General features: G+C 35.3%; 1 protein-coding gene across 3 annotated transcripts in view; it reads right to left on the bottom strand.

Annotated features, from left to right (window-relative positions):
* UNC13C (unc-13 homolog C) overlaps positions 1 to 14663 on the bottom strand; it is a 131673-nt gene that overhangs the window by 92342 nt on the left and 24668 nt on the right. For all 3 annotated transcript variants that reach the window (XM_064722627.1, XM_064722628.1, XM_064722626.1), the window contains exons 3-6: positions 12625 to 12647; positions 12034 to 12098; positions 8460 to 8532; positions 1332 to 1403 (exon numbers count right to left, since the gene is read on the bottom strand). In XM_064722627.1, the coding sequence (XP_064578697.1) occupies positions 1332 to 1403; positions 8460 to 8532; positions 12034 to 12098; positions 12625 to 12647 (233 nt within the window). The remainder of the gene's footprint in view (positions 1 to 1331; positions 1404 to 8459; positions 8533 to 12033; positions 12099 to 12624; positions 12648 to 14663) is intronic.

Here is a 14663-nt window from a genome sequence, read left to right on the forward strand (position 1 = left end):
CTCTGAATGAACTTTTTACATTTTCTCATCAAATGAACTTTCATATGTCTAAATTACATTTGCTGTCTGCCTTCAGACTTAAATTTTTATTTCAAGATTGCTTAAGAAACAACTATTTCTGGCACACAGTTTTTCAAATGGCATGGTTCAAATGGAGGACAAAGAATACAGAGGTATAAAAATACATTCAAATGAATTTTCCTTTTCCATTTCTCCTGAATCATAATTCAGTAGTTAAGATCCCATAGTTCTCCATTTTATCAACCTTTGCTGCTATTTTGAGATAGCAAAATAAAATAACTACTGCCCCTACTGGAAGAACATTTCAAACACCATCTGTTTTCCACCTCAGCAATCTATCCCTGAGCACCACCAAATCATAACTTCATTATTACCATATAAGCACAGAAAGTTCACAATAAACCAGGTAAGAATGATGGATATCAATATTTGTACTACTTGTTCCAGTTCCCAGAACACCTGTCAGTATTTTCTGTTCTCCCATTCTTCTGCTATGCACCTTGTCAATAATGTAAGAAAAATCCAACTCTTCATTTTTCTTCAGAATAGGATGTATTTTAGAAAGCTACGTATGCACTAGCAATTTGAGGAACACAAAATGGGCCTGTATTCCTTCAAATTATTGCTTTTGCTTAGTTCATAATAAATCTTGTGTCACACTTTAAGTATTCCTGAAGAAAATGGCACCTGTTGTGTTTTTGTTCAAAAAAATGTCTTTTGTCAAATCTAAGCGAAATCAGTAATGGAAAACCACAGCTCATGCATTTTACTAGATATGACAGCATGTTTTTTCGAAAGACTCTTGTGGTTACTTCTTGTATGAATTAAATATTTCTTCTAGAATCACATATATTATTAGCATGAGTTATTTTTTTTTTTTAAATCAAGTATTATCCCAAGGACTGGGAAAAATGATCATAAAAACTCATCTTGCAGAGCCCTGTCATTCTAATTGCATTCACAGTGTGATGAAGATAGAAAGATGATGAAAGACTGCAGGTAAACATGGTACAGTAGGACAATTTAAAACAAAAGGCTTCCCCAGATAGCTGTTTTGTAAATCACAGGTTTTCTTGGTTAGTCCCCTCTGACCATCATGGATGTGAGTCAGCAGAAGCAAACCCGGTCTTGCTACTGTGGATCAGGCAGCAAATTCTGCTCAAGTTCCCTGAAAGTTCCTATACAATAAATGGAATACATTCCATTTCATCCAGTTTGGAGTGTGTAATGCTGAAATAATTTTTAGAGATCTTTGAACAAAAATTTCTCTGCTACCTAAATATCTTAAACCTGTCACTGAAAACACTTACCATTTCTTCAGTGTTTATCGAGGTCCGGATGAGCATGGCCATGGAAATACCAGATTTGCGAGCTGCAAGGGTCTGTTTAAGGCAAATGCAAAAGAGTCACCAATTATACAAGTAACAGCAGCTGTTGAATCTAATGGAAGGCAAATACTACTTGATTATACTACTGGATGTAAACAAAACTGTAGAAGATACAAAACCTTTTGTTTAATGTTTGCAGCTCACAATCTTTAGGGTTTCAGTACATAATGGAACTACACTTCCCATCATCATTACTGTTTCTTTCAGCAGTGCCCAGCTGAATTGCCATTTCTAATATAAAACCTGTAATTCAGAGGTTTGTGACTCAGTTTTTTTAAACCACAGGCTGTCACTGTTTTTCTGCTTTGCCAACCAAATTAATGTGGTACAAGGATAGGCATCCTGCCCTAATTTGGAAGCTGACTGTGCCTGCAGCAACATGGGAGATCATTTTACAGTAGTCTTATGGTTCAAGTTGTCAGTCTGGATAATTTTTTGTAACTCACTGAGCATTTTTAAATGGTGTGTATGTATATAAAATGCTACTTAAATAAAAAGACCTCAAGAAATCTTAAAGTGTTATTTTCCTTAAAGAAAATATTAATTCAGTGCTATGGATAGCTATACAGAGAAATACTTTGGTTATTTGAGACAGGAAAAGAGACCAGAACTCTGTGTCAATCTGTCCTCATTTGGCCACATGATATTACTGGTATATGGAAAACTTCTGCTTCTGAAGACAATTTACTTGGTTGTAGAGATGAACTCCTTTGAGCTAGCATGGTACATACAAAGGGACTGAAAAATAAGTAATTTTAATATACAATAAACAAAGAAATTTTATATTCTTTATTGCAATACTCCAGAAATTTAAATGGGTCCTTGAGAATTAACTAGTGAGTGTAATGATCAGAAAGGACCCTGGGGGAATGAGTTCTGTGTGTTTTACAAATAATATTTCAAATCTGAACATCACTTCTGCTATCAATAATCCTTTTGACCTGACAGATAAGATTTATTTCACTGTGCACAATATCAACCATAACACTGTTATATTACTGGACTGCACCTGGAGTTTTGTTATCATTCCTCCTTTCTCTTATTCTAAATCATTCCAAGTGTGTTTGTACACTTGTGCCTTATCTCTGTTCTTCTGTCATCCACTATCTGCTTTGTCATGCTTTGCTGCCCTCACAGTCTAGCAGTGTGTGGATCAATTATACCACCCACTAACCACAAGTCTGTTGTTGCCTTTGTTGTGAGGATACAGATTTTCAACTAACTGTGAAGTGGGTCTCTGTAGTCCATAATTACAGAACTATCACAGCAAAAGTTCCAATGATACTTTGTATGTGACATTCTTATTTTTGTGAAATGCATACTGGGCCAGAAGCAATTTAGGCTTACATCAGCAAAGGAACTGCATCATTAGTCTCTGGATGAAGAGACAATTCCAATTTTTTCCAATTATATAATTTTAAACACTGGTATATTTAAAATGGATTTCTATTTATTTATTTATAAGATTGTTCAATTTTAATTTTAAATGTTCACTTTCCCTAATTCAATTTTCAATACATTTCTCTTGATGATAATTAAACTTGCAGACTGACACAGAATTATTAATCTTGTGAAACCAATTATAGGGTAAGAAATCATCCTTGGCTTAGTAGTATTCGATTCATTTCCTGTTACAAAGAACCTTCCCTTTTTTTTTCTCTTTTAAACTCAGCAATTTACTAACTCTATGCCATTAATTTGCTATCAGATTCTACATTCTGTTATTATTAAGTAAATAATTCTGTTTACTTCTCTGTGACCGTCCTTTAATTCTATGAATGTGGGAAATGCCATGGGTATGTGCCAGTGAGATTGACAGCCCAAGGAAAGATTAGTGTTCATGCTTTGTTTTTTCACATTTTTTGTATAAAACACAACGCTTCAAGACCCACATATCAAAGTTAAAAACGGCAAGTGAAAATGCTTTTGGATCATTAGGAGGAAAAGAAACAATTTTCATTATCAGTAGAGTTCTGGGTTTCAAAACAATGTACTGTGAGAGCATCAACTTTTTGATCCCTCTTGAAGCACAGGTTTTTCTCAAAGTCTTGACAAGTAGCCATGTAGATTTACTTGCCTGCACTATGCTAGTTTATAGTTTCCATGTCCCCTACACTTAGGAAGGGATTTGACCCTTCTAGGTCTCAGTAGCACAATCCTGGCCATTCCAAGCAATAGAGCAATGCGAACAACTTGTCAGGACAGGAGCACAAAGGGCATAAGAACATTAACCTCAAATATAGGGCAATGACTGCTGCTGTGTTCTGTCCTCCAGCAATACCAAAGAACATGAGCCAGCAGAACTGCAGTTTCATGCTATCCCTGTAAGTCAATAAACAGATACTATTTCCTGAGAGAAAATAAATGGGGAAGCAATTTTGACCCTGTCATGTGTCCTTCAAGCCCAGTTCTCCCAAGGGGTGCCCTTGGCATCATGGAGCTTTACTATTTTCTTCTTAATCAGAAATGTGTCGAAAATTATAGCACAGTGCCCTATATAAAATAACAAAACCTAATAGGAAACAGATAATTAGGCTGTTCTCAATAAAGTGTTTGTCATGTTGGAAGAGAGTGATACCTAGAGGGATTTGTGACAAAGCAGTAAATTTAAAAGTCATATGGATTAAATTTACAGAAATTTTAGTGAAAAAAAAACCCACAAGGATTATTTCCATTTATGTATCACTGTCAGAACAAACTACATCTACAAGAGAAAGCCCATACAATGCTTCTATTTTAAAACAATGAAGTTGGTGATAATTCAACAGCATGAAGCACGGAACACAGCAGTGTCACTTCTTAAGTATGGAATAGAACAAGGAGGAGTGAGCAATTTGGAAAAAGAAAGGGGAAAAAGCTGCCAGATTTATCTATGGGAAACAAAGTGACAGGTTATGAACATAACAAGAAAACTTCTTCCCCTATTGCCTCTTTATTTTCAAGCAGCAGCAAGAAAGAAAGGGAAGTGCAACTCATCAGCTGGAGCTTCCAGCAAGTCCAAAACATCAGAACATCAAAAGAATATGGAGAGCAACAGGATCCTGCAGTGTTTCACACCTCTCCCTTAACAGGACACAGAACTTGTCAGCAGTTTATACTTGTGTACCCTCTCAAACTGATGTCCAGATATTACCTCATGTCTTTCCTTAGGTAAAAATTTGACCTGCAGAGCATAAGGACTTTAAGTGTTGTTGAATTATGAATATATGAAAAAAATTGTCACAACCAAAATCATAGCAAAACCCCCAAACAATAAGAGATTATAAAGCAGACCATTGTCTATTTAATTTTAAATTTTTTTAAACTCTCTAATACAGGATTTAAAATAAATTAGTCTCCTTTATGCCCAAGGCCTTCTAGACTACCTAATAACTTGTATCTACACTGTCTAATTTATTATCTCCAAATTTGCCTTAGAAGCTTAAATAAATAAATTAATATAATTAGAAGTCGTTGTAGCAAAAACATTGAAAAATGGTAACTGTAAGTAAAAGCAAATTGGATTCAAGCTACAATTACATGTTAAATGATCAATTGTGTTGAGGGGAAAAAGAAGAGGTCTTCTATCACAATGAAATAGGCAAACTGTGTCTTGCACAGCTGAAACAGCACAGAGGAGCATATTCAACAGAAATCTTTAACAGAACTGCAGCATTGAGCCCAGAAAGAAGATTTAGAAAAAAAGACAATTCAGCTCCACTACACAATCATTACTGGACATAACTGTCATCATCTGCTTTTTCTTCATATCTGTAGCACAGACAAAAAAGCATGATCTGTCCAGCCTCAAAGATAATTATATTGTTATGATTTCCATTTAGTAGACTTAAAAAAGCCCTCACAAATATACAAATACTTATTATGTTATGATTTATCTATTTTATGTATGAATATTTTTATTAGGAATGTAACTGAACTTGCCTATCAATGATTAAGGGAGTTAAGACTACTGATAGCAGAATTAATGGACTACTCATAGCAGAATTAATGCATAATAGTCCAGGTATTTAGCTGACAACATACAAAACTAGAGAATATGGCACATGCAATTTAAATTAATATCTTCTTTATATGAATCTTAAATTAAGATATTTGAATTCCAGCCTCTATAAATGTTTTTATTGAGGAGACATTTACAGAAAAAAAATTCAGTGCATTATCATTTTAGCTGAAACAAGCAGTTGCTTCATCTGGTGTGTTCACTTTGACAGACTGCTTTACAACAGCAGCAAAGATTCACAAATTATTTTTATGTTCTTATAATCAAATAATAAAGCTAGGGAGCAATACAGTCTAGATTGATCAAAAGAAGAAACTGGCCTGATTACAGTGATTATACAGTATAAAATCACATTTAAATTGAATACAGGAATTTTCTAGAATCTTCATTAACAGAAGCAAAGGCAGTAAAATAGATCTACCTTTGGCTGTGGCTGGGCAGATCACCACACCTATTTGGCCACTGAGATATAAACTTCTAACCTCCACTATAATTATTATTTCTCTCCCTGATTCTCACCTCAACTCAAGCTCTAAAGGATCTAAAAGATAATATCTTTTTTTAAAAGCAGAAGTTACAGCAATTCCATCACCAAGTGCCCTGGATCTTTTTCCTAGCTCCACAGTAAACAGATCTGTTCATGCTCTCTGTATTGTTACTGCACTTGAACCATCACTTCTCCTTGCACTCTCTTTCTCTCCTGTACCAGATATGCTCTACCAGAAGTTAATAATGACCCACGACTGCAGCAAACAGAACTGCTCCTGCAGGTGGATTTTCACTGCCTTATCCTCTCTAATGACTGAATCTAAAATAAGCAAAGACTGACAATGCAATTGCATACAAAAACTTTTCAGTGGTTTAGGAAGCGGAGAGCATCCAAAGGAGGGCAGTGAAGGTGGTGAGGGATCTGGAGATGAAGCCCTGTGAGGAGCAGCTGAGGGCACTGGGTCTGTTCATCCTGGAGGAGACTGAGGGGAGATCCCACTGCAGGTACAGTGAGGGGAAGAGGAGGGGCAGGCACTGATCTCTGATCCCTGGTGACAGTGACAGGACACAAGGGAATGGCCTGAAGCTGTGTCAGAGGGGTGGCTTAGGTTGGGTATCAGGGAAAAGTTCTTCCTCCAGAGGGTGGTTGGGTTCCCAGGGCAGTGGTCACAGTGTCAGCCTGATGATCCTGTGCAGGGCCAGGAGTTGGGCCTGATAATCCTTGTGGGTCTTTTTCACCTCAACATATTCTATGCTAGTGCGTTGAAAATTGGATTTTTTAAAATGTGAACTCATGAAAACAAATGGGAGTTAGAGATATTATCTTAAGAAAACATACAGAATTTTGGTAAACATTGTACTGAGATACAATGCTGAAAGCATGAAAATAATGAAGTGAAACTGGAAGTGCAGAGGGACTAGGAAAATAAGAAAAACTAAAACTGATTAATACAAGAGAATTTAAAAGTAGAGAACACTTTGAACTTCTCTTTCTCTAGGTTCCTAAGACTTTCCAATACCACTGGGGAAGCTTCATGCTTGAGACCTAAACTTTGTGCTTGTATCATCAGGAAAGATGGAATATACTGACAACTTTTTAACATAAACTTCTTCCATCAATTTTGGTATACATGCTGCAGAGGAGAACACATTCACATAAAGCATCACTTTCCTTATGATTGAATTCTTGGTTGTAAAATAATTTTAACTTTCCAATAGAAGGTCATAATAAAACACAACATAAATGGAATCTGTAACAGTTAGTAGGATCATTTCAGAGCACTTGTAAATATAGAAAGAAGTACTTACCATAGCCTTAAAAATCCAGACAAGATAGGAAAGAAATTATAGAGAGTATTAATTTGTCAGATTCATTGCACAAAAAAGAAAATAAATTATATTTATTTTAGAAAGCATCAAAAGAGTCTAGCACTCCTTTCTAACAATATTATTTCTGGTTTTCTGAAACAGTCATAAGTAAGCATAAGAAAGGATCATTTACATTTATTTTGATGTCTTAATGTATTCTGAGCTATACCTTTCTGTAAGCACTTCCAACAATTAAGAACAAAGCAGAGTGCCATTTAACATGCATAAAGAATCATAGCAGGACAATAGAGTATACACATTTAATACAACTAATAGTAAAGAAGCTGCTGTCAAAAAGATGGTTTAAATGAATGCAGGCTCTACTATGCTGTGTAGTGTAATTTTTCACCAATTTCAGAAGGAATTCTACTCTAAAATGGTTGCTGTGCTTTTTCTTTTTGACTGCTCAGATAGTGTGGCAGATCACCACAGAGTAACTGAACACAGAAACTGAGAAAACATTGAGCAATAATAGACAAAGGCTGATCTTTTAATGACAATAATAGCAGTCATTTACTTAACCTAACACCCAATCACTTCTTTGTAGTGAGAGGTTGGTTTGGGAGCTCACCATCATCGGAGACTAAATATGTATTTTATTGAATTATGAATTCTATACTACCGAAAAAGAGAAATGTGAATAGCACTTGAAATTCTTTGAGGCAGAGAGACTCTTCTTAATCTTGTTTAGACTGGAAGTCAGAGTAAATCTCAAAGGAACTGCCATTCTTTTCCACTGAAATTTCTTTTCTTAAATTATTCTTGTTTACAATGACTGTTAGAAATGCTGATTACCTCACCTTGTACCTTAAGTATGTATAAATGTTTAAAATATTAATAGTGAAAAGGGCTGCTTTTTAAAAGAAACTTTCTCTCTCTTTCAGTATCAAAATATATCAAATGAAACAATATCCCAAACAACATCTCTTTGTGAAAATGAGTGGCTTTTTATTGCATGAAATGCGCATTATTTGATTACACCAGTAATACCTAAATATCCAATGAGATATTGAGACTTATCTAGTACATTATAACAACTGCCTCATTGACTTTTACTGCCCTCAATCTATTCTCTCAAGACTCCTTTTTTCCATAAAAAAATTGTTGCAAACTGTCGTTCTGATGCACAAGAGTAATTACAAGAAAGACCTGCACAACTGGCAAATGAATCAACAGTTTCAGAAGTTACTCACCACATCTCGAACAATGGGAAAAGATTTCTTCCTTCGTAGGTCTGGCATGCTGTCAATTCCATACAGTCCACGACTGAAAAATAAAAAGGCAAAGAAGAAAATAAAAACATGGAGCTTATAAGACTACATCCTTAAGAACTGCCTATAGTATTTCTATTTACAGTTAAAAATCAAAATTAGCAGTTCTGAGCCAAAGGCACATGGGATCCAATTGAAACACCGTGCAAGTGCTCTTGGTGCTTTTTCTTCTGGCATTCACCCAAAACAGAGTAGCTAAATGTTTGCTTAATACCTTCTAAAACTTTTTACCATTGATTTATAAATTACAAGAGAAGATTTCCATGATAAGTTCTTGTAAATCTGGCAGCTGAGATGGAGCCCAACATTACATATTGAACATCATTGATGTCAATGAATATTGTTGTATTAAATTTGATACAAAGTTTAAAATATCTAGCTAAATACATAATCATATCTCAAATAACTCCATGCAACTGTGGAAAACAGAACTTGTCACATTTTAAAATAATTCCATGGTGACCATCATTACTTTACTCTTGTCTGGTCTGAGCATTTTAATTGAGCACACAATTAAACCCCAGTTAGATCTCACACAGAACTTGGAAACAACAACAAAGAACAACCTGGAGTCACTTCAAAGAATAAAAGGCTGACACACCAACAGAATTTAAAAGAATACATATTGATCTGGATAACAAATTGGCTTCATTCTCTCTGACTCTTCCAAACAATTAACACAGGTATCTTCCTGAACTTTTTCCACAGAGGGTTTTGGAAGATCTCCACATACCTTGTCAGTTCTAATTTACAGATACTTGGAAATTCTCAGAGAAGCTAGGATATCAGATTTTTCAAGACCTAACATATTTCTCTGCAAGGTCCTTTTTGTCACTGCCTCAGATACCTTTTCAGTTCTTATATTTCTATCTCTGTATATATAAAAACTGTGTTCACTACAAAGAGTTTATCATCTGAAAGACCTAAGTTTATTTACACCTGTTCCAATTATTATGCGAAAAGAGATACAACTAAAATCAGTGAAGAATTTTTCAGTTCCTTCTGATGCACTCACATCATTCTCTAAGAAAGGGAAAAGAATTCAGAGTCTGTTTATGCAATTCCTTTATATTTTCCCACAACCATTTTTCCGTGCCGGGTTGCGATACTAGAATATTTTTCAATAACATAAAGATCAAAATAGACCCAAATTGCAGCTTTCAGACATACTTACAAACCCAGCAAAAGTGTGATAAAAATAAAATAACATTTCTGAGGTTGTGAAAAGTAAATGTACAGAGACCAAGAAACAAACTCAGGGCTTTTTGCTACTCAGGAGCAGTTCCATCAGCAGTAAATAAAACTTATCGTGTACAAGGCATTCTTGTGCTCACATGGAGGCAATATCTGTAACAGGATTTCCATCTATTATTCTGCTCTATAACATAAAAATATGACTAAAAGAGAGGTTCTTATTAACTCCTTTTAGTCATCATTAAGAAATAACATAGCAAAGGAAAAATTTTCATGTTAATGTAGGTTATACATTGAATTGTCTACTCTCCTCCCTACTTCCAATTATAACTCAACAATAACTTGACATAGAAGATGATGAAGTGTAATCATAATAATTTGATAAAAGTTATCATTAAAGGCATGGAAAAAAACCCTGTCATATTAACTGTTTTTTGGTGCTTCTGGAAATATTCTGCCTAACAGTAATCTATTTGAATTTGTCAGAGAATTCAAGAAAAATAAATTTGATTACCATAGAGACAATGCCACTGAAGGAAAGGAGTAATCATCTGCATGCAGCACCATCTGTGTATCGTTAGTGAATTTCAGAATGGATTAGGCCATGTGGTAAAATTATCAGTCTCTGACTGCTCATTAGGAAGCAGTAAATGAATACAAGAGCAAGTCTCTGGAAAAAGTAAAACAGTACTACCCAGGATCCATATACATGATGAGAACTCCAGCTGACCTACTTTCACTTTATAAAAATATGGAAATAATGAGCTCTAAAGTGCCTCATCTTTAAGAAAGTGAAGAAAAATAAAATGAAGATGTTATTACGTGATACTGGTATGGAAAAAACAGTTAAGGTGGTATTTCTGCCTTTTAACAGAGAAGTTGCATGAGAAGCCCCAGAAATGCTGTCTTTGGTCTTTGCCTTTATTTTCTTGTCATGGGCTGTTCTCTCATTTCATGCAACCAAGTGAAGATCATTGCAGAGAATGGAGAGCTGCAGTCCCTGCCATGGACTTGGGGGTGCCGGTGCATGAGGTGGGGCCCCAGCATTGTGCTATGGCAGAGCGGGAAGAGTGAGACAGAAGAGAGTCAGCTGGGGTATTTTTGCATAGATAAAGCGTGGTAACAATGATTGCGAGGGAAGAAATCTCCTCCCTCACTTCAAATAGCAACACCTTTTGGAGAGACTAAGAGGGAGAAGGAGTCAGAGCTAACTGCACTCAGTTGTGCTGGCAGTAAAAAGACTGAGGGATCCTAGAAATTAGCATTAGTTTTTGCACGAAGGAGTAGAGTGGGAAGTGTGATTAAAACAGAGCCACAAATGTCTTTGGAATGATAGCATTCTTTGCCTGAATGAGAAGTTAAATGAAGATTGCATAACTGTTTTTAAGGAGGCCTAGTAAAACAGAGGCTTGAATAAAGACACTGTGAACAGCAAAGCAAGGCAAGGACAGGTCTAAACTTTGTCAGCAAAAGAAGTAAGGTTTCATCTAAAAACATGAGCTAATATTGAGCTACTGCCAGCCATCTGATGTAGTGCATAATATTAAGCAAATTAATCCCATAACTACCTTTTAGTGACACCCACCTCTGCTCAAAATAGGAATCTAAACAGGAAAAACTTCACAGTGTCAACTGGATAGCATTTCAGACATAAAAGCTGAAGACGAATGATTAATTTAATCTCATCACTTTGTAATAAATTGTAATTACAGTAAAAAAAGTACTTACAGAATGCCCCAGCAAGAGGATAATACCCCTTTTAATTAGGTAACTAATAAAACTGATAAATTTTACCAAAGGCTTTTATTTCTTTACCTTTCCAGATTAAATAATAAGAAAGTATTCAGAATAGGAAAGAATCCCTTGAACTGGATGCACAATAACTTCATTTGGAGACAAAAAACCAAAATGTACAGGTCTCTTCCACATACACTCTCAGCCACTGCAAGATCTTTTCCCTTGACTTTTTAATTTCATGTACTAGAAAGATATTATATTGCTAGAATTGCAGCACTATACATTTACCAGAACAAAGACAAAATTGAGCTACAGCTTTAAAGGATACTTATTTTATTTGCAAAGAGGTAAAATCTGTTACCTAACTGACCTCACCATTGGAAGTGCTGTATAAATTTCTCAGAAAATAACGAATTAAAAAAAATTAAAAGGGGACGACATAATAAAACTACCTTCCTTTTAAAATACAATTTCTTAAAACAGAAATCTTAGGAAAAATACTATAATGCTGTAAGAATAATTTGCAGATACAAATGAAAAAATTATCAATTATACTTTTACTTACCCAGCAAATGCTTGGACTGCATAAAGCTTGGAAGCATCCAAGGAACCTGCACTTACCAACCGAGCCTTTAACAGAGATCAAAAAAAGTACAGTTACTTGGTTGCTTTTAGTAGGTTTTGGACACAATTTAACTGCATCAGACATGTAGGACATATGAAAATGTTTAGCAGGGTCAGCTCCAGGCCAAAGCTAGACTAACTGTTCCTTTGGGAAACATTTTGATAGCACTCAGCATTTAGTGACACACGGTGGAAGAACCCATGGGAAGGTAAGGTATTGCTTCCCAAATACCCTTGCCCTTTAAATCCTATAGGGAATGCAGGGTAGGTGATAATTAGAGGCAAAAATCAGAATCATGTTTGACAGCAGCAGACCCCTGTGTTGGCAGTTATGGTAAGCACAACAGTGAGGGTTACCCTGTATATAAATGCAACACATTTGCAATACAATCAAAGGAGAACAAAAGAGTGGAAAGCTGGGAAAAACCATGCAGATTTCACAACTAAAATGACAGAACAAAACAGGTCAAATAAGTCACAAACAAACATCAACAAAATACATGATCCCTATAGCAAATAGGTGATTTTAAACCTTTTCATCCACAGAACCGCTATCTGAAAGAGAATTGGGAAGAAGGGGAATATAGGTTAGAAAAACCAGTCTATGAAAAAAATCTCATGCTATAAAATCTGTCAGTGTTTTAATCTGTTAATGTAGACCAGAATCCAAATAACACCGGTGCTTAGCCATATAATTGGGGTGAGATCACTGTCACTACATTTTAAACAAACAAAAAGATGTTCTTGGTAGATAAGAAGACCTGCCACTTATGAAAGACAGTGTGGACAGTACACATTTCACCTACTATACCTCATCTCCATGGGATGTTTAATAAATGTATTTTAAATAATAATTAATATATATTTAATATATTTTCAGTGTTCAAACAAATAAAGCTCTATTTCCAAGGAAAAGGCAAGTGTTTCTAAGGATATAAAGACCACACTCCCCAGCCCAACTACTGGACTGTAACTATTCTATCACAGCTACTCATAAAATGACAGAAATTACTCCCCAAATACTAACAGAACTACAATTGTGAAAGTATAAGTTATTTCATATATATATATCTCATTCTAAATTGCTTAATGTAAGAGCACACTGTGAAAATTTACAATCAGACAGAAAATATTTGCTGATAGAAAAAACTACCCTCCTTTTATTGTCTTGTCACATTTGTACTTTAGAGCACAGTGCATACATGAAACAGCATTATTTTAATTGTCACCTTACTGATCTTCCCACCTCCCCAAAGGGAGTGCTCAAGGACCCTTTAAATTGTGTGGATATTCTCGAGATGCTCAGAGATATCTCAGGTTACATACATCACAGAATAACAATTTACACCTTAAACACGTGCCACATTTAATTTTTAAACCAGTTTATATACAGGAAAAATGACATTCAAACACATAAATATACTGGCAACTGTAGATTGCATAGTGAACAGTAGTGACAATCAGGGAACCAAAATGCTCTATTCTGCCACTAATTTTAGAGGCAGCTTACATGATCAAAGCATTTGACTGACTGGATCTATGAAAATGAGCTTACTCTTTAAATATTCTATTTTTTAAAATAATTATTTGTGAAATGGATTTGTTTCACAATATCAGATAGTACTGGCTACTCTTTCAAGCATATAAAGAATATTTGGACAACCATAAGATCTAACCTCCCCACTCCAAAATTATTATAGCACTTCATAAGCAGGGTGAAAGCAAAACCAGGAGGAAATAGGTGACTGTAAGCTGGGCTGGCCATGGCAACAGGGTGGGATGTGCTTTTCTGAGACGTAGAGAGGAGTTAATCCCAGAGGGCTGGAGCAGCATCTGGACATCAATGAGAGGAAAGTCATGACAGCACTTAGCACTTAGGGTAGGAGAGACATCCATTCTCCAACTTATAAAAAAGGAAGATCCAAAAGGCAAAGAAAAATCTGGGGACTGGGCGAAGTTTTAAGCAAGGCACTACTTGTAATTTAAGAAGACTCACCACAGTATTTTCATGCAACCTGCACCTTATTTTAGACTATCTCGTCATAGCAAAATTGGTAATACTGACATACAAAGGCACAGAACAAATCTCAGTATTATTTATGTGGAATGCAATTCTTAAATAGTTGGCAGATACTTTCATATCAGATGCCTAAAGAATCACACGAATTATATGTTTAATTCACTTTTAAAAAAATTTATATTAAAAATAGTTAAGACTTGTCTTCTACATAAAATGGATTTTTTTTCAGAGTATGAGAAATAGATAGATATATAAAATTTTCTTTACCTCTCTTGCTTTCAGCCAACTTAATCTAATTTCACTACATTTCCTTTACTGGAACCTAATTTTACCTAAATTTAGTGAGGAGAGTGACAATCAAAATTAGGAAGGAGGAAAAGTATGTTTTTGGTTTAACTTGCTTTTCTTGGTAGTGACTACATACAAAGAAAAATGCACCCATCTAATGGTCTCTTTTCTCAATAGAAATTGCATAAAGTGGACAAGTGACGCAAATTTCCCAAAAAAGAGATCTTAAGAACATCTCTTCTTTGTAACAAATGAATGCATCT

This window comes from Zonotrichia leucophrys, chromosome 10 (assembly GCF_028769735.1).
Source record: "Zonotrichia leucophrys gambelii isolate GWCS_2022_RI chromosome 10, RI_Zleu_2.0, whole genome shotgun sequence".
Taxonomy (NCBI): Eukaryota; Metazoa; Chordata; class Aves; order Passeriformes; family Passerellidae; genus Zonotrichia; species Zonotrichia leucophrys.